The following is a 20,557-nucleotide window of genomic DNA, read 5'->3' as shown; positions in this document are numbered from 1 at the left end:
GGCTGACCGTTGCTTCATTCATTGTGTCTCCGTACGACACAATGCAGGTGTGTACAGATCGCATACACTGACTCGAAGCACACCTTGGGAACTGGAACCTCCCATACACACGTTCCTCCTCATCACTATGTGTTAAGAACATACTGCTGCTGATTTAAGCAAAACCAAAGCATAAAGCAGGTGCCATGGTGTTCAACTGTGTGCCTGCTTCTGCTTCATTATTTCGTATAAATTTTAATGTAGTAGTTTCCTATAAATGCTTCAAAAAAATGTCCCAGAATGGTGCTAGCGGTCTAAGTGCTTGAAACCACATCCAACTGCGCATGTTTAAATTAGGGGCGTGTGACTCCAAATATCTGAAGTCGAATCGAATATCGAATCGAATGGGGGGGGGGGGGGGGAATGCAGAATGCCAAATCGAATATTGAATATTTGTGCAAATTTTACAACGTGTGCCTTTTGCACTAAAAGTTTGCAGTTTGTAGCCCATGGCTTTAGTGTTATTTTTCTGGCATTAACTGTCACAAGAGACAGATGTAATTCTTCTGCACCCCCCCCCCCCCTACTCTTTAATTTTACATGATAGTGTTTCATGCTTTTCACATGAGTCTACACTTACTGGGGTAATTATCTTGATTTCAAAATTTGATATCGGGCAGCAGCATGTTACACAGATGAGGCTGTAATTGTTTCTGAACATCCACAGGTCACTTGTGAAACAAACAAATTGGCATCATGCCTCAGCTTTGCCATGACTGTCCTTTAAATTCTTTGCTAGAGTGCATATGTCTTGCCTGGGCAAGTTGTGTTGCTGAAATTTTGAACGTAAGGGATGTCTTTAAGGCACCCTTTTTGTTCCTGCGCTGCAGGCATTATTTAAAAGTCTTAACTTTTTAAAGGCAGCCTCCCAGACATCAAATCAAAATTCCCCGCCAGCACCGCTTAAGCGCATGTGGGAGGGACATTCCCTTCCTCAGGCAAAGTGTACACAATTAACTTGTGCTAACGTTATCTTACGCTAAACAACTCGGTGGTGGATCCAAAGGGTGGGGGGAGGGGGCAATCGCCCCCCGTAAAAACGTCTGTTTATACATTTCCCTATCTCTCCTCCCCAATACGCGCACCGACAGAGAAACCCCCCACCCCACCCCTAACCGAGGGTGTGGATCCGCCCTTGCAACAACGGTCCACCTGTGTTGGTACTGTCACAGCACTGGCAATTTCGTAAAGCAGGCTTCACCTCAAGCAGGGCAGCATCAGGTGAAGCCCATTTCCTGTGTGGTGTCTTTCATATTGGGGGAAGAGTCGAATATCCGGGAAAACGAATACTGGATATTCGATTCGAATTCTCGAGCTCGAATATGTATTCGCGCACCCCTAATTTAAATTAATCAACAATACAATTACACAGATACATGCATACCTAAATAAGTTAAATACAATATGTATACTACAAAGAGCACATTAAGCTCTGTTTCGTACTAGTATATTGTATTCCACGTAAAATATAAAGCCATACTTGTCTCCGAAGCACGTTGCTTTTGTAATACCACTTCAAAAAAATGTTTTCCAAAGTTCGATAGACAGTGCGCGATGTAAAAACCTGGAATTTTTACTTGGTAGAAGCAGACTGTTACCATGGGAACAGGTACGCCTCACATCCTTTTCTGAAGAGGCACGGGCATCAATACACATCACGTTCATGGGGACTGAAGGAGAGAGTGAAGTCGCCTCTCTCACAATGACGTATTTCCGGCGTGCAATAATTCCTGCATCTGCACGGGACTTTGCTTAGCATATTTTGGGGAGACATCCTCGTACCATGAACGTGATCCATGCTCAATGTGATCCAAAAGCGGAAGAAATAGTTCGCAATCGCTCTAAACATGTTGGAGCAGTAGAAAAGAAACACTATGTTGTTCGAGTGTGTACCAGCATGACTGTAATCTTAAGCATCGTATCTTTATTGCAGCTACGTACAAACTCCATCACCAATCACCCATGTTCTAAAAAAACAAAAGAAATTGTAATGAGCCAGAACCCTGCCAGGATATGACAAATGAGTACTTTGTTTTGTATTTTTCTTCCGCAACCGTTTAGCCTGTGACAATGAGCAGAAATATACAGTGCTACATAGATATTTGTGGCAAAAAAACATGAAAAATACTGATCTTGCGACTAAGAACGAAGCAGAAAAGCGCCTACCAGAAAGACCTACTTGATTTCATAGGTACATTCGCAGACACGTACAGAACACAAAAGCTATAAGCTATATAGTGGTATAAAATTGCACTTAATTCAATTGCAAAGAACTTCAGTACATAAGAGTGTGGAGATCAACGGAACAACATAATATAATATAAAACTGCACATGAGATCACGATAGTACACCTTCCGCAACCTTAACCACCTTTCACCCTGTGGGCTACGTGGCTTGCACTCCATAACAAGCAACTACACTGCAAACCAGACAGAACTAGTATCACATCTATGATGATGTAGCGGGTGATACATTCCCCTTTTGCAGTTTCTTTCCCACACTCCATGCAACATACATATTTCTTTCACTGTCGCAACACCAAGTATAACAGCCATGCAAGCAAATGATGCATCAATTGTATTTTCAAGTGAGCCAACTTTGCGGATTAACCCAAAGTCGCCAATGAATACTCCATACGAGAAGGCATGAAAGAATCTTCCTTGCCACAACTTTGCACGCTATCGGGAATTCACATTGTACCTGTATAAGATCGTGAAGACTGCATAGCAGCTGTGCCACTTTGTGAGAAGAATACCACAAGGTTGTCATATAAAGGGAGTAATCGGGAATGTTTTGGATGGCTCAGATTACGGTTGAACAATGGCCAGAGTACCACAGCGGTTGCGGCTTCTCTGCTGTTTCACCTCTCTCGTGTGTGCGAACATACACTGTGGTAGCCTGCCAGCCTGCATGGGTTATGCCAGCCTATCACATCTTCACTTAACGCGTCCACGCGCATCTAGCAGATACAGTCGAACGCGTACTTTGAACCCATACGCTTCAAATTGTTGCCTATACTGAAGAATCAAAATATCCCCTCGAAAAGTATAGCGCAGAAGTGCGGCTTTATCGAACTTCAGTGCCTTAAAACTCCCGAGTGCAAAAATGAAGAAGGGATCTGTAACAACAACGGTTTAATGGAATCGGGATGAAGAACTAATGCTCGCTCACGAGCGATGTTGTGCGCGCGTGTTTCAGTCAATGAACACTCATTAATATGACCCCCGATAATCTGACATACACGCTTTACGACCATACTCCTGGGGAACAATGCAGTGAAACCTCCGCAAATCCCTCCCGTTAATATGACAATTCCTCATTATGACCAAAAATTTCGGGAACGACCGTGGTCATAATAACGAGGGTTCACTGTATACATACATCTGATACATATCGAATTATCGACGTATCAAACTATTTCGCCATCCCCTTTCGAGTTCGATGTATGCGGGTTCGACTGATAGACATTTTCCTATTACCCTGTGAGGTTGATTACAAATGCTCTAAACTGCAGAATATTAGTTTTACTAAATCCTGCTAAAATCATTACTGCTGGTATCCACTATACCATACACATAATGATGCCTCTACACACATTCCTTTCCTGGGGTTCTTCAATATGCACAGTTCCTCATTGTTGCCTTCTCAGTAACACATACTGATAAGTGTGGAAAGCGTGAATGGCTGTTTTTTTAGAAATACATCATTACATAGACCCTTTTGATGATCGAGAGAGTTTCAAGGGATATACAACAGCAAAGGTGGCTACTACAAAGTTTTTTAGCATTCCAAAAGCTAGCTTTTTAAGTAAAACTATGAAGCACCATGCTTTTTGTACTTAAGGAGAAACGAGCACGTAGAACTACACACAGCACTTTGGTTCCCTGTGTTGAGGAACAACATGATGTGCACCAGTAACGGCATCCTAACTTGCACTATCCGTCACTCTACCTTAGGTTTTGCTGTGTGGCACAAAGGGCAAGTCTGCCGAGTCATCATGTCCTGATCATAGGCACTATGCTTGCAGAAGCCGCACGTCCAATGCTGCGTTGTATCGAGGATAGGCCTACCGGATGCGACACAGATTGAGAACTTGTTCCCACAGCTTGAACAGGCACTAGTGCTGAAAAGATTTCAAGCGATGCCATTAAGTGTCATCGTACCTGCTGGGGTGATGTAAACTACAGGGTGGGTGCTATAAAAGGTCAGTCACATTTTCGCACATGACGCTACGTCTACTTGAGAGACAGGCTTCCGTTACCACACAGTAAATAATTTGTGCCAGAGAAACGTACGAAAAAATCGTGGTTGCCATGCACTGCGTAAAAAAATTAATACGACCACACAAACTTTGGTCTTCTTGCATTTCCTATACGCTATACCGATGGATCGAGACGAAAGTTTCCGTGGTCGTATTTATTTTGTTACACGGTGCTTGGTGACCACAATTTTTTTCGTAGGTTTCTCTGGCAGAAATTATTTACTCTGAGGCAGCGGAAGTCTGTGCGTCAACGAGGTATCGGCCAAGGAAGTATCACGTATAACTAGGGCCTGACTTTTTCGGGTTTTATTTTTGGCCAAATTCGGGGGGTAAATATCGGGTGATATTTTTCGTTCGAAAATTCGGGTGTATTCGGGTTAAATCCCGTTTACGGCATATTCTGTCGTCAGGAATTCGGGTGTATTCGGGTGATTTTTTTTTGTTTAATAAAAATTTGTCTTAACATGGAACTAATGTTTAGCAATGTTACCAAACTTTATTTTAATGCACGCTTACGAGTGTGCCACGCGACCCGGATGTTTTCGGGTAGATTCGGGTTAAACCCGAATTTTACAGATTTCGTTTGGGGGGGGTAAATATCGGGCGGATACGGGTTTAACCCTAAAAAGTCAGGCCCTATTCATAATGCACGAAAATGTGGCTGATCTTTTAGGACGCCCACCCTGTATTTCTCATAATCAGTAAGTGATGAAAATATACACGTTTCTTTCATATCTGCAAATATGAATTGCATTATTGCAAGTTACGGACATAATCTTAGCTCTGCCTAGCTTAGTAAAGCTACAGTTTTGGACTTTTTTTTTGGACTTTTTTTTTTGAGTTTTGGACCGTTGTCACAAACATGGATACAAGTGCGAGCAAAAGGCTGAAGCAAAAGAATGAACCCATTGAACACTATGGTGAGGAGATTGAATACTTGATGATCTGGAGATGTGTCGGATAGTTGCACGCAGGACAGACACGTACAAAAAGCTCTTATATTACATGGCACCCAATGCGCTGTTTTCCAACATGCTTACTCATGCTGGTTCTTAGAGGTGGGATGACTGCTCTAGGAAATTTTTACTTTATTTATGTATTTTATTTTTGTATTTAATTTATTTTTATACTTTATAATTTGCAGTGGTATCGGCAGGACTGACTTCAGTGTACAGTGGTGAAACCGCTGGATGTCTCTGTCGATAAAAACTCTCCAGAGAGAATGCTCGAAGTCTGCACACCGGGAGGACAGCTGGAGGAACGAGGTGGTCGCCACAAGACAGTTTGCGAGTGTTACTATTATACTATAGTATACAATATATACAGGGTGTCTCACGTATCGTGTCAATAAATTTTATTGGAAGAGAGCAATAAAAGAAAAACGATAGCTACTTTTCTGCTACTTGAGTTACAAACAGGTGCTACATCAAAAGTATCACCTGTTTTGTAACTCAAGTAGCAGGAAAGTAGCGGTCCTTTTTTCTTTTTATTGCTCTCTTTAAATAAAATTTATTGACAAGTTACAAGAGACACCCTGTATAGTATACAGGGTGTCCAAAATTAAGCTCTCACTAGCACTTTATAAATAGGCGAACAAAAGAAAACTGGTGCTACTTTTTCTGTTCCTTGAGTACGAAACGGGTGCTACATAATTAGCAGCACCTGTTTCTTACACAAATAGCGTAAAGTTACCATCCGGTTTCCGTAGCGCTCGTGAAAGCTTAATTTTGAACACCCTGTATATAGTATAGTATACAATACTATAGTATCTCCCAGTATTATTATGAGAAGCTTTAAGATAACTGGAAGCTCTTCAGTGCCGGACAGAACACAAGACGACGACGTATTGGAAGATGATGCCATCAAGCGATGATGAGAATGTTGACGTTGTTGAACGGATGACGACACGATCCATTAATGCCGGGGCAGTGCTTCACATAGAGTGGAACAAAACAGTAGTTCACTGCACCATACCGACCTGCATTTTGTTTTCATCACTTAATCAACCCCTCTCTGTCGGGCCCTAATTTACCCTGAGCAGTTGCAATAGTGGTGCCCTATGTACTATATTTTATTAGAGCACAGCTACGTAGCAGAACACAAAAAAGTAACTTACTAATCTGGAACAGCTGATTCACAGTTTGGACATTCCGTCTGACTACTTCTCGAGTCCTTTGGCTGATGCCTGCACTCAAAGCAAAAAATTTGAGCACCCGAACAGCTTCCAAGATTAAGGTTAGCATATAAAAGGTGTGAACTCACTTCATGAATATTTCAACTGCAAGTTCTTCAAGCTCCTTTTGTTGATCTGCAGTGAGAGACTCACAGGATTCCAGCTTGATGAAAGCTTTAGAGCATATTCCAAATGTTCGGTTGGTGCAGCTTGCCAGTGCTAGAAGTGGAAGTAATCAAGGTTGTAGAAGACAATGCACGTACACCTTCTATGGGCAGAAGCAATTATAAAAAGGCACAGTTGATGATATACAACAGTGCACAAGATTCATCTGTCATGCATTTGCGTTGCCAACTCGCCTATGAGGCTGTAAATTTCTGCATTGCCGAGAACATCTTCGTAGTCTTTTAGATGCAATGCTGTCTTCATAGCAGCATCCATAAAGCCTGTACGGAGTCAGCAGAAATGAATAAGATCTAAACTTTATCCACAGTACAAAATCATGCATATCATATGTGACAAGAATGCATCTCCATGCTCATTAGCAAAAGCAGCAAACAACATGTCTCAGTACATAATGATTCACCTTCATATAGTTGTTTCTGTGCAAGAATAAAGAAATGATAGGCTTCAGCACCATGCCAAGGCTGGTCCAGAGTTCTGGCCATATTAACATCACTGGTGTCATCCGACAGAAGAGCGTTCAGCACAAGGCTTGCCTGCAGGTGTAAATGAATCAGGGAAAACTATTACTAAAAACAACCAGTTCTTGCATGTAAAAAATGTTACAAATGTTGTAAAAAAAAGGTTGTAAGGCTAATTCTAAGGTTAAACCTAGCTGAGAATACCTGCAACTTAATGGCACAGTATACAAGTCTCTTAGGCATGTTGTATTACGAAGGGGAATGCCAAACAGCATGGGCAACGTGTTCCCCAGGTGGTCAAAAGGTGAAGTCCTTAATTATTACCACTGACCCCAAGAGCCTGAATTATAGTCATTACAATTAGTATAATGAGCACATTCCTATAACTTCTACATACTAGTGAATGTCTAGTTGCTTCATAGTGCAAAGCCATATGCATTCATGATGCAAATGAGTTATCAGCAACTGAATGCCATTCACGAGTGACATACTTCCTGGGTATTAAGTGGTCACATTGAGTACTATCATGCATGCGGCAACAGCTAATGGCTAGAGCCTGAAGTTTTGAGGTTTTACCCGATTCTTCCCCGAAATAGCACCCCGAATTGAAGGTTCACCCCTTTAGGGTGAAACTTGATTTTTACCCGGCAAATTCCCCTCACTGGGATGTCTGTTGGAATGCATTAACTTGCTTTTTTGGGAGCAAATGCAGTTACATCACCATCTGTACCAAACCACTACAATTAGTTTGAGTAACTGAGCCCGATTTATCCCCAAATTTAGCATACGGGGAGTTTTTTCACCCGAATTCGCATGAATTTAGTGCACACGTTTATTTACCCGATTTTTACCCCCCAAATTTAGAAAACAATATTTCCCGAAAACTTCAGGCTCTACTAATGGCTAATGTCACAGTACTTATCCATACCCACACTGCATTCCGCAGCCCATCTCATCATCATCGCTGTCATACCTTTAAATATATGAAGGCTATCGTTTGCTGGCTTTTTAGTTTTGGCACAAAGCATCACAGAAGGTAGTGAATAATTGAACTCCAACCGTGCAGAATTCAACATATAGTACCACAGTTTCAATTTCGAGTCAGCAATTCTAAGCCAACAGAACTCAGTTCTTCTTCAGGCATCTGAGAATCCACAAAGCTATGTGTATTCAAAGTGAGGCCCCTTACTGCATACTTTCACGAACTTCTGCGGTCCAGTAGAAAACAGGTTGACGAGGCAGAAACAATACGTGAAGACATGACGGCAGATATAAGAAAACATTGCATTCACAAAACTCCTCGGCATAGGGTACATGGCACCCTCGAGTGTGTGTGGCGCGGACAGATTTAAGGTGATGTTCATGCACATAGTTAGACCCTGAAGTTTTCGGGTTTTACATTTTTCCAAATTTGGGGGGTAGAAATCGGGTCATTAAATTGATGTAGAAAATTCATGCAATTTCGGGCAAAAAAATTACCATCAGACTGAGTTCGGGGAGAAATCGGGCATTGTTGTAGAATAAACGTTCACTGTACCGTTTATCCAGAGTGCCAGAAGTAAGGGGCAGTCGCATATTTTGTGAGAAACTAGTATGTCGATGCCTTGAGGTGCCTAGCCTCGGTGCAGTTTTGCAGGTAGAAATCGGGTTTAACCCTAAAGAGGCAACCTTCAATTCGGGGTGCAAATTCGGGGAAAAATCGGGTTTAACCCTAAAACATCAGGGTATACACATAGTGCTTGTACTTGCATCATTTGTGGCTCTGCTGCTGCCTGTCCTTGCCAGTTTCTTTGTGAGCACACGGTGTTGTTCCACGAGCGTAGCTGCCAGGACGTATATCTTTTTCATCATAAGTGGCGGATAATTGTGTTTAGACTCTTCAGCTGCCACCTTAGTAGAAAACACGAATCGTTAGAACTTGTCGACAGTACGTTGTGGGCAAGATAAGATGTTTTTACCTTATACATCAACTGTGCAGCATCTAGAAAACTATTGGCCTTTCTGTACAGTTCAACAGCACTCAGGATCTTGTTCTCTTCCAGAAGATGCTGCGCATATTTTGCCAGGATGCTGTCAATCTCACGTATGTTGTGTGCCTTTGCAAGGTCGATAGCGGTGTTCCACTCGTTCAACGTCACGCATATGTCGATGGCAGCTTTCACTTTGTTGCACTGTAAGACCATTCCTTGCTGGCAGAATGCCAATATATCTCAGGGTATGTAGAACTAACCCTTTTGTATGCTTCAACAGCTTGACTGCACATGCCAACTGATGCAAACATAGTACCAATAGCCTGGAACGAAAGGAGAATGGGCCATATTAACACCTGCGCATTTAGTTTTTCGCCTAATCAGTTTTTACTGCATTCACGAAGCAAATGGTAATTACTTCCAACAGTGGCTGGCCTTCAGGAATGCCGTTCATTAGATTTTCCAGTCGATCGTAGTCCTCCAACGCAAAATAGGCTTCTGCTAGGCGTGCATGGTTGTGACCTTGCTTGTAGTACGTAACAGCATGCTCCCTGTTTTTTTTAAAATAGTTATTAGTAATTTGCCTTGCAACATCAAAAATTTCTAAAATTTTACCATTTGTACTGTTCAGCGTAGATATCCCCGATAGCGTTCCATGCTTCCTCCAGCTGCCTGTCATCAGCACCACTGCTTCCAGTCTTGAGCAGCTGAACCACTCGGAACCAGTCACCGAGCAGTTTTCTCAATGAGACAGCCAGGTCTCTAAATTTTTTTATGTACAAACAACCCATGTCTCTTGCTTTCCACACCATGTTCTTTGGCTTTGTGTGCTCCTGTAGTGCAAGTGTCTATCCCCAAAACCATATAGTATTCCTTTCGTACAGATGACTAGGACAGTACCAGGGGCCCATGTACCAGGGGTCCCATGAGGTGTGACTAGAATGACTTCTTTTCCATTTGTAGATGTTAGGAAATAGAACAGCAGTCTTCAGGACTGTGCACGTGCAGCACGGTGTAGAACCCAGGAACAAAACAAAAAGGACGTCAGTCAGCAACTGCAATTACCACTGGCTGCTTGGCAAGCTTCAACAAAAACATGCTATCCACTGATTAATTTTCCATCTACCGGGGGCATACAAATATGTTAAAAACAAAAGAAATTAAACAAACGAGATAACGTAACAAAATATGTGCAACGTGCATGAAAAAGCTGCGCTGTTCAAATGAAAATGCTCCATGCACATTTTCAAGACAGTACGTCACAGAAAAAGATGCATAATCTAAAAAACCAGATTATTAGATTAGATTAGATTATGCATCATCTTCACCAGCTCGCTTGCTTTCTAGCCATTTTTTCATTGACAGAAAAAGAAATGAGAAAAAGTAAAACAGCAGCATTAATGATAAATTACCTTTGGAATGGGACTAATGACCTACCTCCTGTCTATGTCGAGATAAATTTTTTCTGCATCGTCATACTGCTTGAAGTAAGCGGCCACTTCGGCCTTCTTAATGTCTTCATTCTAATTAGAAAGCTTAAGATGAGTTCCTCAACTGACACAGGAATTCAGTTCAAATCCAAACGAATCTGATTATTTGGGCACTTTCTTACTTACAGGCAGATTTGCAATGTACTTTACAAACTGGATGCCCTGGTAGTCCTTGCAACGTACAAAAGCAATTTCTGCCGTCTCGAAGTCCAACTTTCGAAGAGCAGCTTCAGCTAAGAGTTGCCTTTGGAAGAATGCATTACAGTGCAGCAGGTTAGTATGAAGGTCATTATATATAACTCGTTGTGAGTAGAATAATGCAGCATTACCATAACCTGGGATGAGAATTATCTTCGATGAACTGGATAGCTTCTTCAATCCCAACCTTCGAAATCAGGTCCCTCGAATCTCTAAGCGTCTGAGAAAAACAGAATGTGTAATGTTCCAGCGGTTAGGCATGATAGCAGACCCTCACCAATGTGGGTTTTACTAACTTAGCGCTTTACCTTAACTTCAAGGTTGCAAATGTGCTCGAGACTTGGGTTCTGGGGGTCTTGCATGATATCATCAAGGAGTACAGCTTTTACCTCAAGGTTTGAGAAACTGCATATGTAGCCACTTGACATTATTGGCTCCTAGTATGAGACGCAGTACAGATTGTTGTGACAAATATACTAAGCACTAGTCCCAACACTATAATTAGAGCCTGAAGTTTTAGGGTTTAACCTGATTCTTTCCTGAATTGAAGGTTGCCTCTTTAGGGTGAAACCCGAATTTTACCCGGCAAATTGCCCTCACTGAAACGTCTGTACGAATGCACACTAACTTGTTTGGCAGCAAATGCCGTTACACCACCGTTTGTACCAAACCAGACCAATTTCTCCAGGAATTTAGCATACTGGAAGTTTTTTCCACCCAAATTCGCATGAATTTAGAGTGCACGTTCATTAACCCGGTTTTTACCCCCCCTGAATTTAGAAAAAAATATTTCCAGAAAACTTCGGACTCTAAATATAATAAGCCGTTGAACTGTGTCAATCATGAAATTGGTGATGAAAAAGCGTGACACTTTTTAATCCCTCTTAACAACCTCCGAGCTGGTGTCCCACCTACCTCAGGGTCAGTGTTCCTGAAAACATACATTCTCGTTTTCTCCATCAGTGCAAAGAGCTCAGAATTATCCTAAAACACGGGGAGACGTAAGACACATTAGAACGCAAGAGAGGTAGCAGACATTCAGATCACTGCCATAACCCCATGGTTAATTCACATGTTGCAACTTCATTGTTTTAAAAACCGAGCATTGACTGCAAGACATGTGCCATCTTTATTCAACTGAAGCAGTCATGAAAGAGCTATGTTGTGCGAATCAACCCCATGACCTGTTACCAAATGAGGAAACAAACTGAAGTGCACTGACTTTTGCCCATTTTACATCCCAAACGTCTCTCCTCTCAAAGTGCAGCTGTTCACCGTGCATCTCTCTGTCGGCGGCAGAGCTCGATTCGAAGTCGTACAGAGAGAGGTTTCCCAGCGCGTCAATAATCGACATGCGTCTGAAACAAGAGCACGACGAAATTAGTACTGTCACATTCGCTAACCTCAGTACCTATGGCGCATAACTAGACCCTGAAGCTTTAGGGTCAAACCCGATTTTTCCCCAAGTTTGCACCCCAAATCGAGGTTCACCGGTTTAGGGTTAAACCCGATTTCTACCCGCAAAACTGCACCTAGGCTAGGCACCTCACGGCAATGACATACTAATTTTTCACAAAATACACGGTTGATCTCAACGTCTGATACTCTGGATAGGCTGTACAACGAACGTTTGTTCGACGACAGAGCCCGATTTATCCCCAAATTCAGTCTGATGGTAATTTTTCCGCCCGAATTTGCATGAATTTTCGACATCGAGTGACTGACCCGAATTTCACCCCCCCGAATTTGGAAAAAAATAAAACCCGAAAACTTCAGGGTCTACGCATAACAAGAACAAGTTAAGGGGCAAAGCGTCCAAAATGACTCACGTAGAATTGCAATTGAGTGCAATCTTGCTGGGGCGGCAAGATACCGTATGCTTTTGCATTAACGACATGTGTGGCATGCTGTAACGCTGGAACGTTCCGGACTCCCTTCCCTGAATAGAAAGTTTTCACTTATTATGCAGCTTTGCGCAACATAAAAAAAAATGCTGACACTTTCCTTCTAACTTTCTGTTCTAGGTTTGGATATGCTGAAGCGTACTTACAACAACACAACACTTGTCGGATGCTGTGATGCAGCAAATAGGATCCATGTTCATCTGATACGGAAAGCAATTAATAGGGCTTATAGTTTTCACTTCTGTTCAGTGCACGATAAAATGCCTTACTTGATACTTTCTCTTATGCTGCATGTAAAAATGCAGTTTCGCTGATTAAGAATAATGACTTCGTAAAAGATTTTTTCACCCAGTATGTCACTACTTGATAATTGTAGAGGACTAATTTCCATTATACACATTACCATCTTCACAGCAAAAAGGAAATGTACCTTCCTCGAGCTGACTCAGTAATCGTAAGTGGTCAAGTAAATATAAAGTGTGTGGAGATGTTTCGTAATAATGACCTACGTGCTCAGACTTGATCAGTTCTTTCATCGAGCGCAAGTGTCACGACAACACATGTGTTGTCATTGACAACACATCAACCTATTGGCTACCGTGTAGTCCACATTATGGAGATAAGCCAAGTCAACAAAGCAGGTCATTTGCGTAATCATAAAAGCAGCCAGTGTGCAAATCCTCACAAATAACTGTCATTTCGTAAAGCACTGGATTGAACATTAAACCTCCGACAAACTATACGTAGATATGTAGCATAAAGTGGAGTATCTTACTTCATATACTCTGTCAGTGTCAAATGCACCCTCTCCACTACTCAGAGTGTCATTGACATGCAAGACCCTGTAAGAGCAAAGTATATACAAGTTCAGCGGAACCGCATGGCACGCAAAATAGAAGGGAGACAGAGTAAAAATGGAGCAGAGTTTAAAAAAATTACATTGGAGCCGTAAATACATGTAAATACATTTATGTAAATACGGCACGCAAAATTGAAGGGAGACAGAGTAAAAATGGAGCAGAGTTTAAAAAAATTACATTGGAGCCGTAAATACATGTAAATACATTTATGTAAATACATCGAGTACCTCTCCTGTCCAGCCTTGTTACGCTGGGAAGCAACCTCCAACATAGTTCTGGATTTAGGCGTCTGGAAACGCCAGACGAAAATGTGGTCACGGGACGCCGCAAATACGTGAGTCTCATTTGCAGCCAGGAACAGGGGCTCAATGTCGCTGGTGCAAGTGTCCACAGGGGTGCCAACAGAGTTGTGAATGGTGATTACAAACTGCAAGATAAGACGCAGATATCGTGTATGTTCCTTTCTCTGGCATAACTACAACAATTGTACTCACGTAATAAGCAGTAATAAGCGGTACTTATCAATTTTACTCGCATAGTTAAAGCATTTTTTTTCACCCAACATGTACTGCCACAGATGCGATGCATCAACTGCATGAGCCAAATCAACTCTTGCCTCTACACTGTCAGCTGCGTGGCACACACCAGCTTTGACGTTAAAGTTTGTGCTAAAAAACGCGCAGGGAAAGAAATACATAGGTTTGCGCTTGCAAGTTGGGTCTGCGTTAACTATACGAGTAAATATACTACCTATTAATTCCATCAGGTATTACAGGGACCATGAACAGATCCCCGAAAAAAAAAAAAAAAAGAAAGAAAAAAACTTTCTTTCTCAAGGGGCTGACTTTTATCTGAAATATATCCGACTTTCGCCATATCACATTCAACGTGGGCGCTGATGGTGTGAAAAAAAAAAAAAACACTGTGCAGTCCCCCCCCCCCCCCAACTACTCAGCGCTAAGGGCCTGAAAACTTTGTGGGCGATCCCTAGAATCCTCCCCCCCTAGAAGCGGCCTGACATCACTGCATCTTTTGCTCACACCAAGGCTACATCAAGCCAGCCCGCCTGCGGAGAAGGTCACCTGCGTGTGACGTCGCATCTAGTTTGTCCGCAGTGCCGACAACCGTTGGGTTGCGGCAGTCGCCTTTTTTTTGGCCATGATTTTAAGTTAATATATCTGTTATTCTAACCAAAGCTTGCTTCATACACCAGATGGTGAATGTATTAGCATCCTGGAATGCATTACGTATGCTTTCGGATGTTTTGAGGATCTCTTCATGGTCCCTTTAATAGAATTCAATCATAATCTTTTTATGTATCATTCGTATCTTATGGAGCCTTTTGCACCCTGAAAATCGAGGGAATAAGCACTTTTTTGTACCACAGCAAAACTCCCACAAGCAAAAAGTGAGCTTAATCTAAACCTCAGTAGTATATATGGAAGTGACATGATTGGGGTTTGAAGCTGCACCCATACCAGAGAAGTGAAGAACTCTTTAACAATCACCCTTGTCTCACTCACTTGATTACTTTCTCCTTTCATTGAGATTACGCACAATTCTCCGGCTGTTGTCATCCTCTGAAGATGTTTCATGTGCTTCACATGTTTCTGTCAAGAACGAAGCAATTTCAATTTTCCATACTGCATACGCAGGAACCCCGAGTGAAAAATTCTGCCGAAACATAGGTCAGCAAGTGCCTCATTTGATTTCGCCACAAAAACTGCACAAAACATAGATATTTTCACTACCTCATTAGTTTCAACATTCCAGAAGACCACTACGTTTTCACTTCCATCATCTCTGTTGAAAGCGTATGCCACTGTGTTTGAAAAGTAGCACCACTGAAAATGTGACAAATAATTAGCCAGAATTAATTATACACAGCATAAAAAGGAGTTTCCATGTTTCAATATATGTTATATGACCACATAACAGAAGCTGTCTTCGATTCGTGAAAAAGTGCGAGGGGCAGTGCAAAGGAGTGCAAGGTACACTGAGCCCAATCGAATACAAAAATGTAAGCCTGAGCACTGGATCACAATGTTCTGAGCGGTTATTGTCTATACCTTGACTCGAGGAGTAAAAACAGGCCCATCTTAACAAAACTGACTGCTTTTGGACTCCAGATCGATGATAAAACCTTGACTTACTAGATTATAGCAACCATGTCATAATCTGCAACCCCCATGAGTAAGCCCGTCCACACGATCCGCTAGGGGTGCTACTTATCGGCCCGTGAGATCTACATTATGATTGGACGATGGAAATTTGAATTTTGAATGCGCAGAGGCGGATGTATGACTACCATAGCAGACGACACCAACAGCTCCCACGAAAACGCATAGAATGATGATGATAATTAATTTTAGAAAGAAGCACCTCCTGTGGGATGATATTCACCGCATGTATAAAAATATTAAGGTAAGTTGAAGTACAAAGTTATTGCAGAAATTGAGGAAAGAAATAACCGGGCCGATGAGTGGCGCCACCGTTAGCTTCCAAATGCGGCACTGGGAAAGGGGTGCCTATGACATGGTCGTTATAATCTAGTAGGTCGCGGATAAAACATGGCCAAAAAACGCCATTTAACACAAAAAATTTATGTCGTCTGCCCCACGGCACACGAAATGTTGCACGGACATCAGAGAAGGTGCAGCATTTTCATGAACTCGTGCTGCACTCCCGCAGCACTTTTTCTATTCGAATGGTCGAGTGTACTGCAAAGGCTGCACCTCCGCTGAATCAAACACAGGAGCTCGCACCATTTGCACTAGCTTCACAAAAATGCAGCCCAATCGAAGACGGGTAAAGCGCTAAAGAGCTACGGTTTTGTACTTCTGCAAAACCGCGTCTGCGTCTGCAAAACTGCGACTTCGAAAACGTGTATTGGCAGACAGTTGCGTGTCACCACCCAAACACGCGTCGACGGATTATTCATGGCGGAGACGCATTCTGATGGACCACGCGGTCGTGAGAACGGTGATGACTACGGCATCGGATGACGAGCAGCGGACGAGGTCGTCGATCTCAAAAGGCGCGGCGCCTCACGCGAGATATTGGCGGTTACGTTATCAAAAGCTTTCGACACACATCTGCGTCAATCTAGAACCAGATAAAATGCTTGCTCTCTAATCTAGATATATTCTTTGCTTTTCATCTTGTTATAATCTTTTTGTGTCTGCTGGTTTTTTTTTCCTCGTTTTTTTCAGTGTATGTTTGTTGTTTGATGTACAGTGCCAGTGTGTTACATACACGCTCACTCCCTCATGTAATGGCCTAAAGGCCCCTTGATGGATCAATCAATAATAATAAATAATAATAATAATAAAATGCTTCTGCGCTCACAACAAACGCGCATGTTCAGCGGCATTCTACTTCGTTTACGCGAACCTGAGCGGCAATTTCTCGAAAGCTCGTTTTCGACGATACTCTGATATAACGGTCAGATTTCGCGTTCCCGTCGATATCGTTATAAACGGGCTCGTCTGTATTTGAATGCTGTAACATTTAGTTATTATATATGTGCGTACTACAGAGAGTTCAGTCGAAAAGTTTGCTACATCAACAGTATAGATTTCTTACTCTGTAATCTGGGCGGATGTTAGCGAAGAAAATGAAAGAGTCGACAGCAAGTGCGATTCGCAATCCACTGCCTTCCCAAGCGCAAGCTGTAATATCCTTTCCAGGAACACGGAGCGTGTAGAGATACTGTAAAATGGAAGTAAAATGTCCTACTGTGAAGGTTTTTCTGGGTGCAGTATATATATTTAGGGTCTGACTTTAGTTTAAGACCAGTTCGGGTTAAACCCGGTTCTTCCCCAAATTTTAATAACGTACCAGGTTGTACCCAGTATCACATGCACTACTTAGTAACAATATGTATGCATATTTGATGTAAATACTATTTGAGTGTAACAATAAAGCGTGCAAAGCACATTTGATGAACACGACAGAAAAGTAACTGTTTCGAGGCTGATAAACACAACACACGAACATTTGTTCACATTTGACGTTACAACGTATGGTGCTCACATAGGGTTGCCACCTTTCGAAGTGAGAAATACCGGCTGAGGGAGAGGAGGTGGAATAGAGGGAAATGAGGAGAGGCTAGTGGGAAAGGGAAAGTGGGTGAGGAACGTTCTAGCTGGCTTGACACAACCACCAACAGCTTTGCAAAACCACTGCACTTGTCCCCTCCGAACACAAGATGTAATGAGTAACAATGATAATGATAATAACGATGAATAATCATAATAATGAATAACTAAGAAAATGACTAGTGACTGCGGAGTTGGGTCTGTGCTCCAGATTTATTCAAGCTGTAGTGGAATGTTGAAGGGAAAACCCCGTAAAAGCCCCTATGAAAGGTCTTGAGCCACAAATACCGGCAACAGGCTGCCGGTATCACCTTCCTACCGGCAAATAACCAGTCGCATCGGTATAATACTGGCCTGGTGGCAACACTATGCTCACAGCATATACCTATGTGTTTGACTAACACATGTACCTGAACTGCCGGCGGCCTGCTGGACGGAAAGCAAAAAAAATAGTCACCCGTTAAAACCTGATATTAGTAGCACGTGATCTCATCCTGAATTACAGGTTCAAAAATAGAACCTGATGTTCCCCTCCCGAATCTGGTAAACGCATTTAACCCGAAAAAGTCAGACCCTAAATATATATTGTACGGAACATTAAAACCAAAAAACCAAAAGCTGGTGTGTGCACGAAAATTGCGGCTTGCACAACTGCTGTTTACCTGACCATGGGGGTTAAAGAACTTGACAACGTTCTTTCTATCTGCATCACCAGTGAGGAGTTTTCCTGTCACAGCCAGCATTGTTCCGTCATGGTTCCACTGCAAACATGAAGCTGTCATGTCTGCGTCCAGTATCAGAGGGGCTGGAAAGAACAAATGCAGAAAGAAAGTTTAAAGTAGCACGGAAGTCATTTTCAACACCCTGTTTTCTTTCCGTAAAACTGTTAAAAACGCCAGTAAAATGCACCGTCATTGGTCAAGTGTGTGTCATACTTCTCCTCCTCGTTACACCCCGCAGGGCGAATCGAGAGTGAACACGCGCGGCTGTGTTTGTTACATCTTTTTTTTCTTTGGGGGGGGGGGGGGGGAACTGCATACATCAAAACCTTTTGTGCTATTCAGCAAATTAACACACATACTTTCGTCGGATGTCTCAAACTGAAAATATTTTGGATGGTCTCCCGTACTCCTTTAATTTTCATTGTCAGAGTATAAGACAACACTTACAATCATCACTCTCATTGGACATGAGCTGTATCTTGCCGCTGTCATATCCAATGGCAAGCGTGGCGCATCCTTCAATTGACGAACCGCTGTACCACTGAATTCCAACCAGCTTTGAAGTGTTTGAGTTTTGCAGCACAGGTAAGGCAATCTTTGACTGCAGCGAAACATGTCAAATATGGTAAGCGCCCGGAGCAAATTCTGAACTAGGGGCGCAATAATCTTAAAATCTTATAAATTAATTAAATTAATCTTAAATTAATTAAAATCTTATAATCGTAAAATAAAGTTGTATTGCAAGTTTATAGACTTACAACTGGATTTCCACCCTGTTCAAAGACGTGAACTTCTCCATTTTGCATCCCAAACAAGAGAAGTCTTCCATCTGGAGACCACTGGGAATGTACGAATACATTTTTGATGATACATCAAGTACGACACTTACATGCTGGTGCTTGCAATTGTAAACACGTGCAAACAAAAAGCACGACAGAAGCCCGACAGTCCAGAAATGTCACTCACCTCAACGAGAGAGAGATGGAGATTTTTCAGCTCCTTTCCCCAAATGCGATTTCCATCGACTGAGCCAACAATAACTGCACCTGTGAAGATCAGGTTATTTCATCACACGTCAATGTTACCACATTCACATATGGTTTATTCATCACACTTACCATCGTCATAGACAATGCAGATTTTCTGTCCATCTGCATTCCAGGACATTCCTCGGACAACGGACTTGTTCCTGTTGTTGATCATTTCCTCATACCAAGAACCTGAACAAAGACGAGAGGTTTAGCTAAGACGCTTTCCTTTTTTGGTGTCATTGATTTCACCTTTGTAAAGCATCCACACTATAATGAGACCATTCTGATCGCTGGAAGTTAGCTTCTGAAAGTGTGTGTTCCATGTAACAACTTGTACAACACCTAAAAAGAGTTTGTCAAGCTTGGTAGTCACAGAAAAATTACCTTCGCCGCGCACAGAACACACTGAAATCAACAGCTGCACAGTACAAGAGACGCAAAACGTACCACTGTGCCCTTCAAGAGTCTGATTCATGGACAGATTGCTAGGGGCAGAAATCCCTTTCAGCTTTCCATCTTTCTCTGAAAACAGGACGTAAACATGTTGAGGTTTGTAAAATTGTTTGCACACACTACAATGCATTACCGATTTCGAGTTTGAGTACTTTGAGCAAGCCATTGTCCCCTCCGCAAGCAATATATCCATGTTCTTTATTCCAGCCTAGACACTGTATCCTTGTGTTGTTCGGAATGGCAATCTGTCGGAACAGTTGTAAAGAAACAAATATTAAACGCCATGCGCCTTGAGGATCAAGATACGATCTGCAAGCTTTCTTCTGAGCTAGCGTTTAAACAGGTGTCATTCACCTATGAACCTGAAGTGTGTTTCAATATCAGCATGCTTGTGCATACCTTTTTGCTGAGATAAATGAACATGCTGGGGCCTTAGCTTGCAACAGGTACCATACGATTGTTTCTAGATGGCACGAGAAACTGGTCAGCAGTTATAAAGTCAACAAAGCTTCGAAACCGTAACCACTAAACATGAGCTAGCTGCCATGACGACGCTATCCTCGTTGCCCTCAATGTCTCAATGAGAGAAGTAATTATACCAACAAATGCGAAAACCATTATTAAAATAATGGATAATTGCCAATTTTCTATTTTGTGTTTCAATACATATATATACGAAAGCTGGAATTTGATATTTGAAATAATTTTCTT

General features: G+C 42.1%; 1 protein-coding gene across 1 annotated transcript; it reads right to left on the bottom strand.

Moving 5' to 3' along the window:
* Positions 1–1,939: 1,939 nt before the first annotated feature.
* LOC135393824 (WD repeat-containing protein 35-like) lies at positions 1,940–20,390 on the bottom strand. Its single transcript, XM_064624108.1, has 32 exons — positions 20,246–20,390; positions 19,980–20,091; positions 19,841–19,915; positions 19,643–19,735; positions 19,481–19,582; positions 19,329–19,408; positions 19,121–19,201; positions 18,810–18,963; positions 18,303–18,445; positions 17,126–17,251; positions 15,292–15,384; positions 15,064–15,150; positions 13,768–13,967; positions 13,456–13,522; positions 12,827–12,880; positions 12,606–12,715; positions 11,999–12,134; positions 11,692–11,760; positions 11,085–11,213; positions 10,908–10,996; positions 10,705–10,822; positions 10,526–10,611; positions 9,704–9,850; positions 9,507–9,639; positions 9,349–9,411; positions 9,077–9,289; positions 8,868–9,008; positions 7,061–7,193; positions 6,834–6,920; positions 6,564–6,693; positions 6,418–6,486; positions 1,940–4,163 (listed from the first exon to the last, which is right to left on the bottom strand). Exons 1-32 carry the CDS (start codon positions 20,267–20,269, stop codon positions 3,983–3,985), a joined length of 3,525 nt encoding a protein of 1,174 aa, XP_064480178.1. The 5' UTR covers positions 20,270–20,390; the 3' UTR covers positions 1,940–3,982.
* Between the last annotated feature and the right edge of the window lie 167 nt (positions 20,391–20,557).

The sequence above is a fragment of the Ornithodoros turicata genome, chromosome 5, assembly GCF_037126465.1.
Source record: "Ornithodoros turicata isolate Travis chromosome 5, ASM3712646v1, whole genome shotgun sequence".
Lineage (NCBI taxonomy): Eukaryota > Metazoa > Arthropoda > Arachnida > Ixodida > Argasidae > Ornithodoros > Ornithodoros turicata.
This window is presented reverse-complemented; position numbering and strand designations above follow the sequence as displayed.